At 43.3% G+C, this 23,034-nt stretch overlaps 1 protein-coding gene across 1 annotated transcript in view; it reads left to right on the forward strand.

Annotated features, from left to right (window-relative positions):
- The window catches only part of ctdp1 (CTD (carboxy-terminal domain, RNA polymerase II, polypeptide A) phosphatase, subunit 1), a 46,886-nt gene extending 37,202 nt beyond the window's left edge, over nt 1-9,684 (forward strand). Inside the window, exon 13 of the mRNA XM_068731245.1 lies at nt 8,128-9,684. Coding sequence (XP_068587346.1) covers nt 8,128-8,323 — 196 coding nt within the window. The 3' untranslated portion in view covers nt 8,324-9,684. The remainder of the gene's footprint in view (nt 1-8,127) is intronic.
- Nucleotides 9,685-23,034: the final 13,350 nt, after the last annotated feature.

Raw genomic sequence — 23,034 nt, forward strand, 5'->3', positions numbered from 1 at the left:
GTAGCACATATTAGCCGTGTTCAAACCTTCGCCCAGCGCTGATTGAGGCCCTGAGTTTGGTCTCCGCATCGAGCCTTCGTCATTGAGCAATAACTGACCCATACGTTCGTCAATAGAGGTAGTGAACGGAGGAGCACCTCGTTAAGACGCCGCCTCGTCATCGCTGGGCAATTAGGAACGGGGGAGGACATTCTTTGTGCTCGGCGCTCTCTCTCTCTCTCTCTCTCTCTCTCTCTCTCTCTCTCTCTCTCTCTCTCTCTCTTTCTTTCTTTCTTTCTTTCTTTCTTTCTTTCTTTCTCCTCTCTCTCTCTCTCTCTCTTTCTTTCTTTCTTTCTTTCTTTCTCCTCTCTCTCTCTCTCTCTCTCTCTCTCTCTCTCTCCGCCCGCTGGCATGTACTGATGAGGAGAACGCGTGGCGGCGGTGGGAGTATCAAAGCAGCCGCGGCTTAAAAAAAAGCGCCACGTCAACGTCCGAAATCTGTGGATTCTGTTTGAGCTCGTGATGCCGGTGCTCATAATGCAGCTCTAACTTCTAACTCTTAGATGAGAGGTTTAGAAGAAAAAAAATTCACTTCCATGTCCAATCAAAAGAACATCCTTCCAAGTTTTGATGCCTCAGCAGGTGTCCTGCTTCAGACGGAGCGGATCCACAGCGTCACAGCTTTGAATCAACATCAGAAATGACCTCAGACTCGCTGTAGGAACTCAAGACAGCGTTTCTTTTCTTTAAAATTTATGTGTGTGTGTGTGTGTGTGTGTGTGTGTGTGTGTGTGTGTGTGTGGGGAGTTATCTAGCAAATGCACCTAAATATTGATATCTAGAATTTAACACTAGAATTGATGGAGAGCCCCTTTAAACGTTGTAGTTTTCACTCGTCATGCCTCAGCCTCTGTCGTCGGGGGTAACGGGGGTTGTTTGCATACTTCAGGTGAAGTCGAGAGATGGAAAGCCCCAAAGCAAAGAACTCAAATATCTTGTGAGCAGGGAACAACATGAGCATACGGATGAATAAAGCAGCGTCGGAGCCCCACTTCCCTTTTGACTGTTTTATTGTTGTTTATTTGTGCGTTAACCGCGCTGTCGCACGGATCCTCTGGTTTACGGGATGTATGCGTCTTAACGACTTACACCCACTGTGCCGACCTGTAAAAAAAGTAAGCCGGCGGTTCTTCTCTTTTCTACAAGAGCTCCGAGTCCAAATCCGTCTCCAGCTCCCGTGGAAAAGATGCCGACCGGCCTTGTCAAAAAAAAAAAAAAAAAACCGGTGATGCCAGCAAGACAGAGAAAAGAAGAAGCGTCTCGTATGAAAGGACGCCCCGGAGCTTTAATGTGATCCCGCTGCCTGTGGCTGAGCCAGAGATTGGGGGGGGGGTATAACTGGGGCGATATAAGTGACAGTGTGACAGTGAATCACACAGTTGACGAGCTGCATCACACCTCTGTCACAGTCGTTGCTCTGGGACGTTACCTTTCTTTCCTGCATGTGTCGTCTACAGTCCAGGTGAAGGAACGTAACCCTAATTCACCTTTTTATTTGAAGTCAAATGATAGTTTAATCAAATCTGCTACTGGTTTACATGCAATACAGCAAGTATCCAGTCCAGTCTAATCCCTATGATATTAACGTAGCCATATGTACGGAAGAGGATATTGCGTGCTGTAACGATTTCAAGAGATCCCTTCAATTCCAAATTATGGGCAACAGAATCTACCGCCTCCGTTAAACTGAAGCTGATACCGAGCTTCTGCGTTTGGCGTTGGATCCGCTCTGTGCGCAGCGCCGAGTCACAGCCGAGGGATCGCAACACAAAGAGGGAATTCTGCTTTAAAAAAAAAAGACGAAAACTTTTGGAACACATCCACTTTATTTTTATTTTTTTGTAGATCACACTGCCGAATGTACTCCTTTTTTTTTATCCAGAAAAGGAGTCCATACACACTGCCATGTGCTGTAAAACAACATCTGTCATCCGTTTTTTGTTTTTCTGACACAAAGAACAAAAGACAGTTCTTGCAGGATTCTGCATGTTCAAGCACATCAAATCTCCTCCATCGCTTCCTGCCTCAAATCTTTGTCGACGTGCGTTTTTTTTCCCACAAGTTGGCCTCAAAAAACCTCAACGGAGCCATTTGTGTTGTTGCATTTCCGCCTCTCATTTCCTCGCAAACGCCGCCGAACGTCTGCTTGTTTTTTGTTTTTTTTAAACCTTCGTTAAGCAAAACTGACACGTCCCTCGTGAAGAAGAAGAAGAAAGACACCACCACCCCACAACGGCACTCGTCCTTTTGTCTTTTGTCCTCCCGTCTGTCAGTTTTTCAGAGTGAGATAATGTCATTCAGGAGCGCGGGGGGAGATGAGCGTCGGCTCGTTTCACTGCACCGCTTATCAGCTCGCTGCGTACGGAGCCGTTTAAAACACACGAGGGACGGGAGTGGATACGTCGAACTACATCTGTATTTGACACATCTGCTGTCTATGATCTGAGATAATGGGGGGGGGGGGGGGGCGGAGGTGACCTGGAGTGTGAGAAGGTGTTTCACTGATCTTACTCGTGGGGAGTTATTGGTGTCCTTGTTTTCAGCGGAGATCTCTTGATCTCAGACGAGGTCGGTGGATGTTGACCCTCCTCCAGCTGGAGGAGACTCTGCAGGGGAAACCCAGAAGATCAGAGTCCCCAACAGCTTAGTTCATTATCTAGTTCATTACCTCCACTCGGCCACGCTCCGTTCCTCCTCTTTCACACTTTATTTCCTCCGTTTGCCTCTTTTTCACTCCCCTCAGCCCCTCCTTCCTCCTCGCTGTAAGCAGAGTTGTCAGAAGCGTTTGAAGTCTCTCTTTCATTTTTTTTTCCTTCCTCCACCTCCTCATCTTTCTCTGCCTCCTTCCTCAACTGAGCTGCCTTGGGTAGAGTTCACAGCCTCAGACTTCAGTAAGAGCTCACTTCTTCACTCACCAGAAGTGATAGTTTTCTCCGGCGTGACGAGATTAAACTGTAGTCTGTAGCCCCGATATGTAAAGTCTTAGCCCTTCTGAACGCTCCCCTGCTGTCTGGGACCTAAACACACAGTCTGGTAGAAATGCATCTCGGGGGGGGGGGGGGACTCATATCACTCATTTATGTCACTTATGTATCTCTAACGATGCGCTCAGGCGGCTGTGGCTGCAGGCTGTTTGTTCACCAGCCAGGTGCTCCGTGGCGGCGGCGGCGGCGTCCTCTCCTCACCCCTTAATGCAATCACACTGCCACCGCACAGACAGATAATCACATCTCCAAGCAAGATGGCCTTAACATCACCGTATTACCTTTTTTTTGTTTGGTTTTTTTTTTGCCCCCACAAAACGGGACATTAGTGACATTTTTTTGACATTTCGAAAAGCGTCTGGAGAGAGCGGGAAATAAATCGGTAGATCTGGGTTTCTCCCCGGTTCTCAAATGGAGGTTCTAACAGGTGCATGAATAACCAGACGTCCACTTGATGATTACCGGCTGACGGGGTCGGCCTGCCGGGCCTCTTGTGTCGTCGACGGCTGCTTGATTTTAAAGTGCTCCCTCTGGGCTCGGGGCCAACCTTCCTCTTGACTCCATTCATTCAGCGTTTTTTTTTTTTTTTTTTTTTACAACTTCCGGACAAAGCCGGTGTTTCTGTATAGTTAATACTAAGAGTACATCCACATTACTCCGTTTTCGTTTGGAAACTCATATGTTTTGCTCCGGTCACACTGAGCGTTCACACTACGCCGGCGTTTTGGAGCACCGTAAACGGAGGAGTTTAGAAACGATCCCGAAGCCGGATAACTTTGAAAACTCCGGGTAGCGTATTCGTGTGGAACGGACGGAAAACGCCTAAGTTTGGAAACGATGACGTAACACCCGCGATCGACTACCAGGTTAATTTAACACGGACAACTGATTACAGGAGTTGATGACCTTGTTGTCTTTACTAGCAGCTGTTGTCCAGTTAAAGTCTGCATGTCTGCGGGGAGAAACAGCTGTTATTGTAGCGATCAGTGAGAGAGAGAGAGAGAGAGAGAGAGAGAGGGAGAGGGAGGGAGGGAGGGAGGGAGGGAGGGAGAGAGAGACCCGCAGCGCTGTCACTAACATTAAGTCTGAAAAATAAAACTTATTAAACTTTCCACGAACTGTATCTGTTTGAGTTTATAGAGGAAGATTTGAGAGAAAATCTTAAGTATCAAACACGGACTTACGATCATTAAAGACTACTTTATTACTCTGGTTGCTTAGTTACAAAATACGACAATCTACTTCCTGTTTACATCGCCGCATGCCCAGTGATATTCGCTTCCAGGCGTGTGGCGCGGAGGGAGATCATTTCGGAAACGATGGCTGAAACTCCGTTTCCAAACGAAAACGGAGTAGTATGGATGTAGCCTAAGTGGACTTGTACTCGTGTAACACTTTTCTAGTCTCCTGAGCGCTCAAAGTGCTTTTTTTTAACACTTCGTGGCATTGTTCACCCATTCGCTCCCATTCATATACGCTGATGGCAAGGGGGGGGGGGGGGGGGGGCGACCATGCAAATTGCCTACCTGTCCATCAGGACTTTAATTAACTAAGCACTCGTACACACCGGGGACAGTTTTACTGGGAGCAATTCGGGGGTTAAGTGTCTTCACTCATCGACGTGGACTATTGGAGCCGGGGATCGATCCTCTGAATGAAGGCGCTCTACGCCGAGCCGCCGTCTAATTATCTCTCGCTGAGAAATAGAACCGAGTCAAGAGCTTTTCCTTTTTGAAACGGAACATGTACGTCATGGAAACTCTTAAAATTCTTCTGACGCGGGTTGACTTTACGACTGGAGCGATATGCAGTGAAGACAATTAATGGAACATTTGTATCTCTGTGTAAAGCGCGTCTAGAAGCCTCAGCTTCCGCTTGTTTTTTCGTCTCTCACGCCGGTGAACCGTTTCGCTTTCACGTCTCCCCAAAGTTGGTTTGTGGTGTTTGACCCCCGACACTTAAAAAAACAACAGGGGGCTGTATTCTGTGAAGAGGGAGCGGAGTACTGAACTACACTGACGAGCTTTTTGAAGGCCAAATTCACCTGACGCTTAAAAAAGGTCAGTAATCTGTCACAATGCCGATTCGGCGATTTTTTTTTTTTTTTTTTTTTTTTTTCTTTTTTTTTTAAAGGGCTGCGTCCCGAATTCTCATAAAACCTCTTCATGGTGGTGAAAACGTCCAGCGCTGCTTCTCCTCCTGCAATATCTAGTGCCTGAACTGTTACTATTTACTATCTAAATGAGACTGTAAGTCAGATTTTAAGTCAAAAACAAGAGCGTTCGTCATAGATTATTCCATCTAAAGTGTGTTTTGTTAAACAAGCATTGCAGTTTTAACAGCATGTAAAAACCAGCAGAGATCTAATGAAAGGGGATCACAACTGAAGCCGACGTGAGTGAACGTAGTGGAAGTGTCGAGCTTGTTTCTGTGGGCGGCTGGATTAATGGACGAGGATTTAGATTGGATGAAATGATGCGAGGCAGAAAGCATCGGAGGAACGCTTCCCCACCAACACCCCCCCACCCACCCCCCCCGCTGGCTCAACTGTTAATATTTGGAAATAAGAGCAGGCTGTTGTTTTTTTTTTACTCATCCTCTCACACACACACACACACACACACACACACACACTGCAATGACTCATACGGTGTCGGTGATGGCGGCGCTGCCCTCATTCTCTCACATTGTTGTCAGATAAATAATCATTAATCGCTCGGCCTCTCTCTCTCTCCCAGCCTCACATTACCCTCTGACCGGAGCCTCGGTCTCCCTCCCACACACACAGTCCACGGGGGGGGGGGGGGGGGGGGGGTCCGCTGTCACCGAGCCTCTCCGCCGACATCTGACCTTTTGACCTTTTTTAATGAACGCGCAGCCAGAGCCGTGCTTGTCGGCGGGTTAGGGTCAGCGAGGCCGGTCTGACAGCGGCGCGTTCCTAATGAGAGCCGGCGTCGCTCCTCCACAATAAACCCCCGACACGGCCTCGTTAGCATCGCGCTAATGAGCGCGCTGTGCGGGGGATGTCACGGAGGAGCCGGAGAGTGGAACCTGGCGATGTTTACAGCCGTACGAAAGAATCCTTTAGCCACTCAGGGAAATAACGCTGCACTTTAATCTAGAACCCAGTTGAGTTGGGGGGGGAAAAAAAGGTAAGATCCGATTTAATAACTCGTTATATTAAAATGTTTCTTTAATTGATACGCAACTAAAATTGATATGTGAAGAGGAGAAAGCACAGCGTAGGTCTGGGTATGGAATAGACTCAGAGCTCCACAGAGCCACAGCACAAAAACAATCGCTAGGCCCCAAATATGTAGCTGTAGTTGAGAGGCGTTTGTCAGGCTGGCTTGTTTAGCCCGATGCTAAGCTAGGCTAACCACATCATTGCACGAGAGGGATAGAAATATCCGTCCGATCCATCTTTAACCGACTGTTCTGAAGCCCTTCACCACCACGGCGCTGTTTTTCTTCTTCCTCACTGAAGGGCCGTTAGATCTCCCAGCAGCCTCCTCTCTCAGTCCTTTGTGAATGTCTTCAGCTCCGTGGGGGGGGGGGGGGGAGAACAAGCCCGTGTTAATTACATTGTGTGATCCTCAAGAGGACATGCAGTGCTGAACACGCAGTACAACAAGTTATTCCCTTTCTTTTCCGTGTTCTTGTTTTAACTGGGGAGTATCCCGTAGTGCTTTCATGTTCGTGTGGATCAGCTGTTCTTTGATTTTGTTGGGTTTTTTTTTTTTTTTATTCACTATTCTACATCTCTAGAGCTCAGTTTTTCGCTGCTCGGTGGAGAAACGTCCACTTTAGATTGTATTCAGACACCGTCGTGATCGTGTTTTTAAAAACCAGCTACCAGCTTTTCTTGCATCGCATTCAGTGAGAAACAGATGTTGGAAGGCGGGTTAGAAAAAAAACAAAAAAACGTTGATTTTCTGAACGGACACCGTGTATTTATGATCGGAAAAAGTGAAAGCAGCAACAGCCGGTCGAGCTGCAGCCATCCGATCAGGTGTGGGAAGAGATGATGGTCTATATATATATATATATATATATATATATATATATATATATATATATATATATATATATATATATATATATATATATATATATATATATATATATATATATATATATATATGGGTTTGATTTCTGTTTGCTTCCTTGTTTGGCCTACAAGTGTGTTTGCATTATTCTAGGATCCATCTGTCATAACGGTTTCATAACAGTCAGAGCTATAGAAGCTACGTATATCTATTGTGTCCAGATTCCTTCATTGTTCCCCTGAAAAACCAAATCTTCTCTCGAGTCACGGAGCACGTTTTTGGTTTGGAGGGAACTGACATTCCAGCAAATTGTCAGGGTGGGATAATTTTTTTTTGGGATATCTACAAAATGACCAGGGAGTTGTAGAAGACGGATATCCAATTTGCAAAGCGTGGCGACACTTCCAGATAATCGTCCGGTCCTCAGGGACCCACGTTAAGGTAAAAAGCTAATTGTTGTAAGCTGGACCTAAGCTCGGCCGGGAGTAATTCACAACATGTCACTGTTTACTTCTTGGGGGGGGGGGAATTACCACCTGAGGGTGTGTTTTTCTGTCTCTGTCTGTGTAGTTCTGTTCACCTTTTTTTTTTTTGTTTATTGGCTATATTCAAAATATTCTGATTTAATAAATGTAAAACTGTGATATTTCTGGTGATCCTGATATTAAAGTGTCATATTGTGACATTCCTAAACATTGTGGAACTTTTACGCCTCCACAAATTAAACCAACAAGATACCGCCTTAATGATTCATCTTTACAGATACTGGTATATTTGTATATGTGTATATATATATATATATATATATATATATTTATCAAAGTATTCCTGAAAGTAACAGAGCAGGTAAATGAGTGTACTCCTTGTCTTTGTTAAATGTGTCTGGTTTTGTTCTATATTGTATCAAAGGGAGAAAAAAGATGCAGCATTTTGGAATTAATGTTCAAAAATGATACCTCCATGTTTCTCCTGTTTGAGTCGGCAGCAGTGGAGTCCCACAGGTAAAAGCTGTTCACTTCATATTTTGTGTTTTTGTTTTTTTTCTTTTCTTGTAGAGGCCACAAGCGTAAGCACGATGAAGCCAAGGAGGAAGAGGACGACGGTAAGGAGGAGGAGGAGGAGAAGGAGGCGGCGGAGGAGGAATCTGCCGACGAATCGTCTAAAGACTCCAACGAGGAGGAAGGAGGAAGCAGCTCGGAGGCAGACGAGATGGCCGCGGCCTTGGAGTTGGAGCTCAACGACTTTATGTGACGTGGAAAATGAAGAGACTCCTTCACAGTAAGAAAAGACAACGACAACAACAATCAGCTCCGGTCGCCCCAACAAGTGGTACCTAAAAAAAAAAAAAAAAAAAAAATTTTTTAAAAAATCCTATTTTTCTGCTTTTTTTGTTTTGAATCGGTGTGTTCTTAGGATGTATGAGCCATGAATGTGTGCCGTGATAACGATGAATGTCCTGTACAGAAGTGTTGCCGTGTAAATAAAGGCGTAGATTCTTTTTGTAGCGTTGATTGAAAACATTTTGATGTTTAACATTTTATTGTAAGATAACAAAACCGTAGGAGGCATAAAATTTGATACTTTTTTTTTTTTTATATCTCAATTTTTATATCGACGAGAAAATGATAAATGAAATTATTAAATGGTCGTACATGCCAAAGAGTTTGGAAAATAGGTTCGTCGAGGCGTGCAGCTAAATATTTTTACTCTGGACTTCCGGGGTTTTTTAGTTTTTTTTTTGGCCTCCACAACCAGCAGGTCGAGACGTTTGAATGTGGTTTATTCTGAGTCCTTTCCTTCCTCGAGGCGTTTGTACGTTTCGGTGACGTTGCGGTGAAGGTGAGCTTCTCTCCGCCGCCGTGAACCGGATCACACCTGACCTGAGTTTGCGTCCTGCTTTGTGTACACTGGAGCTTTAAGCCTTGTTACCACAGAGGGTGAGTTAACTATTCAAGTCTTGTCTCAGGGTGTTCCTCTCTGAGACGTCTGACCCACCAGGAGGTTCATATGGTAGCAGATGATTTATTTTTGAGATATAGCTTGAGAGAGATTTTTTTTTTTTTTTTTATTGACAAAATATGTTTTTGGTTATTTGGGTGAGCTAGCCCTTTAAACCTGCACGAGGCAAGATAAGCAAAGCAAGCAAGCAAGCAGAGAGAGAGAGAGAGAGAGAGAGAGAGAGAGAGAGAGAGAGAGGTAGGTGTGCTTTGGTTTAAGCCTGGTTTGGTAAATACAACCGATGCGGCGTGCACTTTACTTAACATCACACACTGCTTCCGTCTTCACCCCTAATGTTTCTATAAAAAGCTTCCAGACTGTGAAGGATCTTGCCGGATCTACTTTCACCCGCTGCGACCGACAGCACATCCAGTTCACCCTCTCGCGGCGTCAGTCGTCCCTCTTTTTTTTTCTCTTTTTGTGTGTGTGTGTGTGTGTGTGTGTGTGTGTGTGTGTGTGTGTGTGTGTGTGTGTGTGTGTGTGTGTGTGTGTGTGTGTGTGTTCCGGTTTCAATCTAACAACTGACTTGTATAGTATTTGTAAAGTTTCCTACTTGACCCTGAGAGAAAAGAAAAAAAAATACTTTCATCAAATAAAAAAATGTTTCTAAGTAACACGACTGACATGTTGGTTGTTTTTTTTGTTGAAATGCATCCAGCATTCCCTGAACGCGATCGTTAAATCGTCCTGCAGATAGAGTCCATTAGCCGGGCCTCGTCTGTGCTGGGTTTTTGGAGCACGGGGATCATAATGCGTGTGGCGCTACGAGCCTCCCGGCAGGAAATACTCCTCAGTTAATGGGCTCTGGGCGTGGATGTTTAAAGAGGCTCTGTGTCACGAAAACAATACCAGAACCATTAAGGCCTCGCGTCACGTCGCCGCCTGGTTTGATGCATGTGGACCCGAATGCGTTGCAACCTGCTTCACGGACGCCACGAAGCCTTCGGTTTGTTATTTTAGATGCAAAAAGTAGAAGACAAGAGACTCATTTCTGCAGGTTCAAAAGCTCCACATTTCATTCTGAACTTGTCTCTTAATCAGAGATAAATGCAGCGTGATTCTGGATTCAACATCAGGTCTTTTGGTTGTACATTTTCCCGGGTCACCTTGTGCTATCACTCTGTCCGTCTGCTCCTGTTTTTCGGTCAAAGTAGCCGGCCTCGCAGGCGTGGCGCTGATCCCGCAGGAAGCGGCGGGATAAATCGCGGTCATAAAAGTCTATTAAAAGCGTGACTCCGCCCGGCTCGGTGCTCTTCTTTTCCCGGAACGCCTGATGAGCCGCCGCCTTTTAAAAAAAAAAAAAAAAAAAAAAAGCCCAAAGCAAACAGCAATAAACAGAGAGGTGTTTATCCTCTGATGAAGGCGAGATTGTTTTTTCTTTTCCCTCACGTTTGCGGAGTGGTCAGCGGTGGTTTGAGTCCACGTTTGAATGTAAATTAATTTCAAATTTTCCAGCTGTTTTTTTTTTTTTTTTTTAATTTATGATCCATAAAGGAGAGGTGCTAAAAGAACCTACTGCGTGCAGGAAGCGAAGTCAATTACACAGCTGATTTACAATGTTTTAGTCGAATTAATGGAGGGTTATTTTGACCTTTTTGTTTAATTACGTAAGAGTTCAGAATAAGACAGTAAATCAGGATCCACCCTGCTAGACTCTAAGCTGTTAAATGGTTTCAACCTTGAATAATAAATGTACACAAAATGCCTTTTGATGAGGAGTAAGAGAACACACAACACTTTCACTGCTGACATTTCTGATTCGTCTGCTCTGGTTCTGTTGGTGACAGTTCTGCTGTGGTTTGGTTGGTTGGTTGTCTGGCGAGCCTTTTGTTCTAGAGGAACCTTTTGGTTGTAATTCAGTTGCTCGCTTGAACTTTGTTTTGTCTCGCTGCAGGTCTCTTTCTGCAGCGAGACATTTTTAATAGGTACTGTGGGTCCTCATTTGGACCTCATGTCCTGCTGACCCACTGTTCCTCGTTTGAAGGAGAATACTGTTTTTTTTATATTTTTGTATATTTTATGGTTCAGAAACTGTCCTATTAAGAACAAAAGCACTATTTTTTATTGGAAGTTTACTTCCAATTAACTGGTTTCTCTTTGCTTCTTGTCCTTATTTTAAATTACTCCGGACCTGATCCTCCCCGATCATGGGGAAATATCTGATATTCTCATTTTTTATATTATATATTACATATACTACATATACTATACTACATGTACTATACTACATATACTATGCTACATGTACTATGTTACATATACTATGCTACATGTACTATGCTACATATACTATACTACATATACTATGCTACATATACTATACTACATATACTATGCTACATATACTCTACTACATATACTATGTTACATATACTATACTACATATACTATGTTACATATACTATACTACATATACTATGTTACATATACTATACTACATATACTATGTTACATATACTATGCTACATATACTATGCTACATATACTATACTACGTATACTATGCTACATATACTATGCTACGTATACTATGTTACATATACTATGCTACATATACTATACTACATATACTATGCTACATATACTATACTACATATACTATGCTACATATACTATGTTACATATACTATACTACATATACTATGCTACATATACTATGTTACATATACTATACTACATATACTATACTATACATCCTGCATTTACAATCAGCAGTCGTCTTCTTCCCCGTCTTCGTTGGCGCATTGTTGAATATCTTGCGCTGCATTCCAAATCGCATTATGTTTATTTTTTTAGTACACCTTTATGTCTCCAAGAAAAGTTCTGGAAAAGCTAGTAAATGGACTTTTACATCATTTTGTCGGACTTGCTTGAAGTTGTGTGCTTTTATCATGGATTAAGCTACAAACCTCTCCCTGTTGAGCTGGAAGCCTGGAACTGCAGATGAGGCTGCACTCTTTTCTCCAGACGTCTTAACCTAAAGCTGAGCCAACATGGAGAAAAAGAAGAAGAAGAAGAAGAAGAAGAAGCTTGTGTTCACTGGTGAGTGACAGCTGCTCCCACCGGTAACTTCTCAACGACACACACACACACACACACACACACACACGCCTTCATATCTGTGATCTTCTGCCGAGTGCTTCCTTTGCCTTCGTCCTGACGGAGTCACAGATGTGATTGATCAGTCATGAAGCCAACGAGAAGCTTTGCTTTGATTGGCACTTGGAGGTCAGACTTCTGCTCCGCCTGCAGTTTCTCCGCGAGTAGTTCTGCTCCGGGGTTGACGAGTGAAGAGACTCAAGTCAGTTTTAATACTAGTACTAGTCATTCACCTCAAAACATCATCCCGTCATGATCGTGACCCCGGTGCCGTTAAAGCCCTTCGAGATGACGCACTGTGATCCGAAGCTCCAGTGAGCTACAATATCGATGAAAGGTTTCAGAACTATTACAAAGAAGGAGAATAAATGATGCTTACTGTAGCTACAGTAAGCCGTGAGCCTCACTTTGATGCTGCCGAACCACCATTAGTTTCTCTCCGTCTCCGAAACGCTTCGGCGATATTGTCAGTCTCTCCTTTCGATGGGTCCGTCTGCCTTTTTTGGAGTTGCTTTTTTTAGTGCGCTGCCAATGCTGAAATGGCAACATTTCCAGCTGTCGCTTTCAGCATATGAAGGGACGCACATCTGCATTCGTAGACCGGCCGATAGGAACTCTCTGAAATGACCCGCGGTTGTTCAAAGTCTCCCGAGACACAGAGCCAAGAGGAGGCGTAGAAGTCTTCTTTCTGGCCATTTGAATTATAATATGCTGAATAGTTATGATGGAATTTTTCTGCCATGACAAAAAAATATACTGCCAGCCCCAGCTTCAAAGGTGAGAGCACCAGTTCTGATGAATGAAGGCTTTCCTTTTGACGCGGGAAAAGAAAAAGGAGACAGGAGCAGAGAGAGGAACCCTCGGGGTCTGTTGGCCCTTTACGTGACCTTCTACCGCATCCCACCTTAACAGAGGTGTCAGCTGTGGTGAGATGACTGTGCAGCGGCATTACTCTGTGGTGTTGCTTTTCACGGTCCACTGAGGAAAGACACACAGCAAAAAAAAAAAAAGATCTGTCAGAGATTTGCTAAATCGCGTGACGAACGAACCCTTTTCTCATCACAGAGGCCGTTAAACGTGTTGTTTTCATAGTGTACCTGAACGCACCAGTGCACATGGAGACCCAAATCTTAATTCTGCTTTGTGTAGTTTGTACTTTAGTTTGTACCGAACACAACCAGGAACACTTTTGTGCTGATCTTAATGAATACTTAAGTGTGGAAAGAAAGAAATGTGTAGTAGGTGCAGTTTATAATTGTGTAATATTAATCATAATCATCATCATTATCACGATCACCCATTTACTTCCACACTAAATGCACCTGATCTGAGTAATAATAATAGTCATTATCTCGATCGTCATTATCATCATGACAATCAACATCTGTGATTGGCATCATCGTCATCATCATCATCGCCAATAACGGACGTGATGGAGAGTATGTTTTTAAGGAGCATTCAAGGATGTACGGTACTCTGTAGAATAAATAAAAGGTGAAAGGATGAGAAATGGGAAGCAACACAAAAAAGGGTGTGTAGAGAGAGAGAGAAAAAGAGAGACAGAAAGCGAGAGAGGGAAACAGAGAGAGACAGAGAGCGAGAGAGACAGAGAGAGAAAGCAAGAGAGAGAAAGCGAGAGAGAAAGAGAGAGAGACAGAGAGAGAGAGAAAGAGAGAGAAAGCAAGAGAGAGAAAGAGAGAGAGAAAGAGAGAGAGAGTCCTCCACTTACCTTCCCTGTGTGTGTCCATGTAAACGGTCTGTTGACAGATTTGATTGCCAAATAAAAAAAGTCTACTTCCATTCAAATAAGTAGAGACGTATGTTTAACCCGGTGTCACTCACAACTCTTACTTGGTAAGTTTAGGACTAGATTATGAAATACTTAGTTAGGTTTAGGCAACAAAATGACTTGAAAGGTAAGTTTAGGTAAAGATCATCGTTTGGGTCGAATAACCATGAAAGTTCAAGAGCTACGTGACAAAAACATAAAACGTTGACTTTAGTGGACATTGACGTTTTGTCACGTCAGTCGAGCAATATACTGTAATATAATATAATGTAGTTCAATGCAATCCTAAATGTAGCGCACATTGTCTCAGAAAAGAGGCTAATGCCACTAATCTGTTGCAGAAGAAGAGAGCTCAGCGAGAGGACTCTTTTGATAACAGAGAGTGCGCCAGTCAACCCTCAAATGAAGAAGAACAATGTGGATTACTTGTTTGTTTCGTCTATATATCGATTTGAGGAAGGTTACAGTCTCCATTTTTGAGATGTCCACTAGCTGTAGCACCCTGTGTTTTACGGTGCATTTCTGCATCTTGTGTCAATGCAAGTGCATCTCAAAGGTGAAACGAGGTGAAGAAAAAAACGCAGGGGGGGTGGGGGGGGCTCTGATCAAAGGTTGTCCAAACCCTTTCTTACCTTTTGATTGCTGGAGTGCAGACATGCGGCAGCTGTTGGAGTACAGTATGTAGGGCAGCAGAGGGAGGTGGGGGTGGCTGTGATGCGGTGAGAGCTTCCATAAATAAGTTCATGAAAAGGACTTGATTACTTTGGCAAGCGATTACAGGACCCCCCCCCTCCCGCCCCGCACAGTTATTGCTTCCATCTGTTAGATAAGCGTGACGTGTCGTGAAAACAAAATGCCGTAAACTTGATCAAACGCTCGGGAATCGGAGCATCGTTCATTTTTTACCGACGCTGCAGTAAATCCCCGTCTTCGGTTAAGCGCAGTGAAGCCTGTGAGCTTCAAAACCCGGTCTGAGCAGAGGCCCTTTGACTATCGCTGTCTATGCCCTCCATGATGTTTCCAGCCATGGAGTCCTTCAAAAAAATCTCTGGCGTGGTTTTACTGGAAAGTCCTTACACGAGGTCCATCAGCGTGATAATCAGTCCCCCCCTTCCCCCCCGTGTAAGTTGGCAAGATAGATAACGGCACGAGCTGAGAGCTGCATAATGAAACATGATAAATCAAGTCAGACGTGTCATTTGACTGCTTCAGGGCGTGTTCAGAATAACAGATACGTTCCTTTTCCAACTTTACGTCAAGGCGAAGATTGTTAACTTTCAAAAAAGGTCAATGGAGTTGCTGATAAAGTTAGTTTTTAATACGTTTTAGAGATTAACGAGGGGGGTCACTATTTTAATAAAATGGGTAATTCTAAGAAATGTGGAGCTGATAACTGGGCCAGGTTGTGTGCCAGCTTCCATTGTAGTGCTAACCACGTCCTGCTGGATATAGGGTCCTATTGTTCTCGATGGGGAGCTTAAATTGAGCATTACTTTTGACATTATTTTGAAATACACTTTTTTTGCTTTTTTTGCCAAGAGATGGATGAGAAGACGGATACAGCTCTCGTGTCTGTGCACTCAATAATACACATCTGGATCCGGTAGAGGATTAGCTTAGCTTAGCATAAAGACTGGAAGCAAGATGAAGAAGATATCTCTATCGTAAAAAAATCAGTACATAATCCTGGAGTCTGCTGGTCACGAATCTAAAGTGTCTTGGTGAAATCCACATGTGATTTAACGTAGTTTTGTTTTCCACATTGACCACATATATGCATCTCCATTGGTCAGACCACAAACCTGGTCTCTTGGACTACATGCGAATCAGATTTCGGGTTTTCAGTCCGACTTGAATGCTTCTTGGATTCATGAACTCTTCATCAAATAGCTATCCAATAAACCATAGATGTGTAAATGGGGTTTTAGGTAAGAACAGTGATAGACTAAGTATTGCTAAACTAAGCTAACCACCTGATGGCCGTAGCCTTACTTTTAGCGTACATATTTAGTATCATCTAGCTCTCAGAAAGACATAATTCCCAAAACATTTCCTTTTAACCAAAGAGATGAACGAGTTTATTCGGGAACTGTAGAGGTGCTGGTAGTTTTTAACTTATTAAGAGAGAACCGGGCTCGCTGTTTCCCCCTCTGCTTCCAGCCTTTATGCTAAGCTAAGCTAAGCTAATCTAATCAACTCCCAGCCCTATAGCTTCATATTTAGTGTACAGACATACGAGTGGGATCAATCTCCTCACCTAACTCTGTGCAAGATGACAATTAAGGGTTTTTCCTAACTTTATTTATTGCTTTAAATCTTTCACTGCGTAGCTAAATTAGTGTCATGAAAAAGGGGAAGTCACCGCTAGATCCGCAACAAATCATAATGACTAAGCGGTTCTCCATACATCCAGATCAGACGGCTCTCACAGGGTTATCTAGCTTTCATCAGCGAGTCGCTCTCTGGTCATGACTCATTAGTGACTGAAAATATTAATCAAAATCACACACCTCAGCTAATTTCCGCTCCTCCAGAAATACAGCGCTCAGTAATACCCGGGGTATTTTTGTCCGGTGCCACGTACGTTACTGTGGTTGATCTTTTGTGCTTCTCTTTTTTTTTTTTTACTTTTATATATATCTTTTATTGTAACCGGCAGATATCTCCACGGCTCCCTGTGTGCCCATTATGCACTGTTTATGTAACAGGGATTTTACAAAACAGTGCGGCAGCGTTGCAAAGAAACAAAGCTTGACTAAGCTTCCTATAGAGCAAACATATCCAAATTAGCATGTCAATTTGTCCAGTAATAAGTCTGAAAATATGAAACACGGTCATAATTGGGTGGATTATTAACTGTTTTGCAATGCAAATCAGCAATTTTTGTATTTCTTTAGAGGATGTCACTGCATATCGGTTTTGCACTGACGGTTTATTGTAACCGACAAAGCTCTTTTTAATTTCTCAAAAGATGACAATTTCTGCACCAGAACCAAACGTTACGGTTAAATAGCCAACTGAATTTGAAGGAGCGTGACGTAGGCGGAGAGACAAAAAAACAACAACGGCGTCAACGCTTCTTCTCAACTATTCAAAGAAAGCCTTCGGTTTTAAAAATAAACAAAAACATAATCAGACCGGCCGCTTGACGAGCTTTATGACGAGCCAATTGCATCTTCCGCCGCTCTCTGTCGGTGGGGTACGAGGCTCAGCCCGGGATCACCGACTCATGGATTCTTCACGGGCTTTTATGAGCCGCTTCCAGATGACCTTTAAAATCCAGGATCCGTATCTGGGAGATCAGCAATATCATGACTCACATTCCAATCTTTCCTATTCCCATCGCTATACTAAAAAACATGCAATTTAATATCCCGCTAACAAGCAGTTTGACACTAAAGGGAGCAGAAAATGTTCTCTTTTTAAAAATATTATACTCATCAGATCTGCGTTTCTTGTCTTGGTATCAGCAGAGGTTGCAGCGTTATGAGTTAACCGCACTCCCTCGATGATAAAAAACAATCTTTGGTTTGATTAGATGGTTGATATTTAATGAGAAAATCACATTAGAGGTAATATATATATATCGCTAATTATGATTTCACACAGCAGCTGGCATGCCGACCTTGATAACGCCGGGAATTATATCATCGGCCCTTTTTAGCGATAGAAAGAGAAGTTGATATTTTATTCATTGTTTTCTCACCAAAAAGAGCAGCAGGTACACCACCAGGACAATCCATCCCCGCAGTTCTCCAATAAAAAACTCAACTTTGTGACTTAGTAAAAAAAAAAAAAAAAAAAAAATTACATTTCAGTACCACTTTGATTTACAGTCCTCATAAAGCCGGTGGCCTCAGGCTTCAGTGGAAGCCGCCCCGTGTCCTCTCATGTCTCAGCCATAGATAGCAAAAGCGTGCAGACCAGGTTTTAATTAATCAGAAAGCGGCTTTTCTTCAGCAGAAGCCGGACTTCACCGGGTTATTATTATTATTACTCCGGCAATTCAAGTCATGCTCAGTGCTCAGCCCTGATTGCCTTAGTGTGTCTGCAGGGGTTATTGGTTTGCTGTAAAAGGACATTTTATGACTCTTAAATGCAACCGCAGCAAAGCGGCTGGTTGACCCACGTGTTCATTAGTTCTTTACACCTTGATGGTAATAAGCTGCTTCATGGTCCGTTTCAGCTTTTTAAGATTTGTCAAGTGAAGTATTCATGCCGTTTGTGCACACAAGAACAGACATAGGACTGGAGCCTCAATGTCATTCTACATCAACTCTGAACAAGGTATATACGAAACACCTTGACCTGATGATGGTGCTGGATGAAAATGCACAAGTTAATCCATCCATTATTTATATGAGTCGTCCTCTGGAGACTGACCGACAGCCCAGCATTGCATCCATATGCAGCTAGCATGGGTAAAAAAAAAAAATCAATGAACGTGAATCAGTTCGTCATATTTGCAAGTAGGAACATGTTGACATTATGAGATGAAAGCTAGTAGTTTCCTAACCCTGGCTCGTTTACATTCAAATGTTGATTAAGATAATAGAGAAGTATCAGATAGGAATCCGAGCTGAAGGAGTTTCTGGTGAAACCCGCATGGCTTCGTCTGAGCAGACAGTAACAATGAGCAGGGAAGGAGGCGGCGTGGAGACGGATGGCGAGGGGATAGGAGGTGGGTGGGGAGGTGGTGGTGAAGGTAAGAGGGGGTGTAGGCATAAGCAATTCTGAATGTTGCTGTGTGACAAGACAGACAATCCACTGACTCCCACAGACACAGTCCACCCCATTTATGAGATGTCTCCTGCAGCTGGTGACAGGAGTAACAAATGTGTGGCAGGCACTGGCATCCCGTGAATCCGCCCCACACGCCTCTCTGTGGCGGGGGGGGCTGATTGTGTGTGGCAGCGGTGAAGGGCATCGAACACAATTGCTGTGAAAGGCTGGGGGGGGGAGTTTGCAAACTCAGGTTGCTAAACTCTCAGGTTGCAAACTTCACAAGTTTGCAGATGATGGTCCATTTAGAGTCAAACAGACCATAAAGCAGAGTATGCTTTAGGGCGGGGCCACCTTGTGATTGACAGGTCGCTATCACGACCAGAGCTGTATAAAGCGTCTCCACTTCACTCCACCGTCCAAATATGGTCAATTCCGTTCTCTGGTTGCAAAAAACCAAGATGGCGACGGCCATAACGTCGAACTTGATGCTTCAAAACGTCATTGTAATGTATCTAGTAGATTATTTGCTCATCAGCCACTTCTTATCTAATGTTCTACATACATCTTTTTATCAACAGATGCCGAACAAGATTTTGAGTCTACAAGCCATAGTGACAGTGAGGCAGAGCTTTATCATGTAAAGTTTAGTTTCACCTACATGCTAACATTCGCTAACTAGTGCAACTAAATATTGAACAGAAGTCGTCTTCGTGTTGGTTGCTAGATTTAAAGTCTGCATTCCACCAAAGTGTTTAAAATTCATTCTCTGGTTGCCTTGAATTTCTGCAGCAGATTTCATGGGAATCCGTCCAATAGCTGGCAAAGGCATTTCACTTAAAACCACAAATCTGTGGTGCTCAAAACACCGCCAAAATCAATGACAAATTCCAAAAGTTCCTTGTAGTAGCGAACCTTTAGTGCTATTTGTAGAGCTCATGTGCTTCACAGAGATGAGCATTAAACAAATTTCCCCTTGCGGGATTAATAAAGTATCTATCTATCTTTCTAATTCGGTCAAGAAATTTACCATTTATTGTATTATAATAATTATATATTTGGTGGAAAAGGCTCTGCTCTTCACAACAACAACAACAACAACAACAACGAGCATTATGTTCAAGAACTGAGTCCCCTTTAACAAAAAAAAAAACACATGAACATCAGGTCTGAGTTGAATCAACAGCAACAAAAGCTTAGCATATGATGTGTAGGTGGAGGTGACAGATGGAGCTGCAGCAGCATGAAGGCATGAAGGCATCACCGGAGCACTAACAGAGAAGTGTCCGGTTATAAAGGTCGCCGTACAAACCTAGATGAATGGGATCAGTTGTTACTGTAGTCGGCTGGTTTCTAGGCAGCTGATGAATTTGCCACATAAATGTTACAGCTGAAGCCAATTAGCTGGCACAAGCACCACTTACTGACTCTGTCTGGACTCCATTAAGCCACACTGGTGAATATATTTATAAATATACTGTTTTTTGAAGAAAATCCAATTTCAAGTTCATTTTAACTCTTGTTTTAACTCGTCTCAAGATGTCAGTGCTCCTGGTGCAACTGGCAACCCATTTTAGTTTCAAGAAAAATCCATCTTAAAAATTGTTTTTCAGTGTATAGATTAAACTATTTTTGCTGTGTGTGTGTGTGTGTGTGTGTGTGTGTGTGTGTGTGTGTGTGTGTGTGTGTGTGTGTGTGTGTGTGTGTGTGTGTGTGTGTGTGTGTGTGAGAGATGAACAGAGCAGTGCAGGTTGTCAGCGGTCAGAGGTTCATGTAGAGATGCCGGCTGCTCTCTGATGCTGGCAGGGCTCCTCCGTTTTGCTCGCTGTTTGACGAGGGATGTCAGATTCTGCACGCACTTCCTTTTTCTTTTCTTTTCTTTTCTTTTTTTCTATCTTTTGACTTGTCAGACTGTTGCAAGCTGAAGATGCGCCGGTACAGAGCAGCTGATAAGTGTGCTGTGTTTCCCTCAGTTTTGTTCTTTGTTGCGCTCTTCCTTCTCCTGCTCGTCTCTCTCCAAATCAAATGAAATCAAGTCTCGAATCAAATTCGAATTCCTTCTTTTCTCCGCAAATCAAAGCACTCCAACGCCACATTCAGGCATCGTTAAGACGGCCTCTGAGAAGATCCATCTTTGTCATTCTGTCTGTGGTGGACGGAGAGGTTTGTTTCATCCTCTGTCACGTCAGAATCAGGCTTTGAAAAGATTTTGATTTTCCCATCCGAGGCAGACTGTGATAATGACACAGAAGAAGGAGAATACATGTCTTGTGTGGGAATTTCTTCCCCCTGTCTTCAATATTGTCACAGCAGCAGCAGAGCACTTGTCACCCTGATGGGGGGGGGGGGGGACAATGAAGTCAGAGAGAGGAAGAGAAAGACCTGTTCGAACATCATTTACTTTCTGCAGCGACCTCACCTCTGCAGCACCGGATGAAAGAATCTGCACCGCGGCGGTTACCTTTGAACTGGACTTAGGCTTCAAATCCGGGTTTTATTCTCTTGCCAAACAAACAGCTACTCAGAATTCCACATCCTTGCCACAATGCTGGATGAGACCAGCCTGCTTGAATAATATCAATGCATTATTTAAAAAAAAAAAAAAAAAAAAAAAGTTGGGACCATGAAGAGGACCCCGCAGTGCTCTAATTCATACGGATGCTATTTGCACAGCCTTACAGGATAAAGGCACCTGGCTCCTCTGCCTTTTCATCCCTTTAAAATACAGCTTGAGGGTGTATTTCTTTGAGTAAACAGCCCGTATATTAAAAATCAGAGACAGTCTAAAACAAACGGACCGTCTGCTTTCACCGGCGATGAAAGCTTCTGCTCCCCAAAAGCTTTTCGTGGCCTCGAAAGTAAGATAACGCTTTAATCTCGTCATTGTTTCAAGGCGGCGGTTTAAAGCGCGATTAGTCCATTTTGCTATTAACGCAACAGTGTCAATTACATTTGATCGCATTATGGCAGTCAGTCATGTGGGCTGTTTGGCTAGTTGTTGGCAGCTATCGCTAGCTCTGTCTCTCTGTTGGTTGGTTAGTAAAGCTGGGAGGTAAATAACCGAAACAACGAGCTAAAAGACGCTAAAAGGCTCTAAAACGAGAGGAACTGCAGAGTTGGGTGATGCTTCTCTGAGCCACCTCTTTCACACTACACGGTCATTTGATCCATCGTTACTGTAACAATATTGATCAGTGCAGCTTTAAATGATGAGAGCATATTAATCTCCATGTACAACCTTAACCACAGAGCAGCGTTCTCTCTGTGCGGCCGCTTGATTGATACTTCCTGAGCCCACCTCCTGTTTAAAGTTGAATGACATTTAAGAACAAATTCTATAAAAAGGGGGGAAAAGTGCTCGGGTTGAAATGCATTTATGTAATGCATTCAACTCTAAATAGCCTCTTTTTTTTTTACTTTCACCATTATGACTCATGATCTCATAATGATTACTCTCAAGCGTCTGCAGGAGGAGGAATTTATCTTTTCACTTGAAGGAGAACTGAACGGTAAATGGCTGCGAGGCTGACGTGGGATTGAATGCCGTTCACAGGTGACATTTGGCTTTTCATCGTCTCCGTTTAAGCGTTTATTTTCCAGTTGTAGTTCAGCTAAGATCCCCATTAGCTTTTTGCCCCAGTGAGCACTTTTCTCGCCACGGTGTTCCGAATGAAAGAGCAATGGAACAACTCTGGTTCATTATATCTGCATGTCTATTTGTGATTAGATCTGTGCGTCTCCTCTGTGCTGTGTGTGTGTGTGTGTGTGTGTGTGTGTGTGTGCGTGTGTGTGTGTGTGTGTGTGTGTGTGTGTGTGTGCGGCAGTGAGAAGATGCACAGGGAAAGTTTATGTGGTTGGAAATGGGTTCTGGTTTTTAATATTTGGTAGAGTAATGAAATGTTAAATGAACCTGATTTAAAAAGTAAAGAAAAACGTCATTCAACCTTTAGGTTTCCAAATATTTCTTCCAGATTTACAAATTAATCCCAACGATTGGAGCCTAGTGCAACATACTTTTACATATTTATATGAATTTATTTATTTTTTAAATGTTTTATGCCAAATCTGCCATTAGCATAAAAACACATGCATTTGAAGAAATGTTTTTGGCGACAACAGCAAATAAATTTGAACCAAAAATTGGAGTACAACTGTCATTTTGCGAACAAAGAACCTTAATCACTGGACAGAATTCAAATAAACTTTATTCCAGCCAGGATTGAACGGACAGACACGGACGTCCTCTTTGTCTTATTCCGCCTGACGTGACTGTTAGCATGTTTTTATACCTGCAAACATCTTTCCTCTGTTACTTCCTCTCACTCTTTACAACCGGCACACAGCTCTCCTGTTGT

The sequence above is a fragment of the Cebidichthys violaceus genome, unplaced genomic scaffold, assembly GCF_023349555.1.
Source record: "Cebidichthys violaceus isolate CVI_PGR_0920_01 unplaced genomic scaffold, fCebVio1.0.p SCAF_50, whole genome shotgun sequence".
Lineage (NCBI taxonomy): Eukaryota > Metazoa > Chordata > Actinopteri > Perciformes > Stichaeidae > Cebidichthys > Cebidichthys violaceus.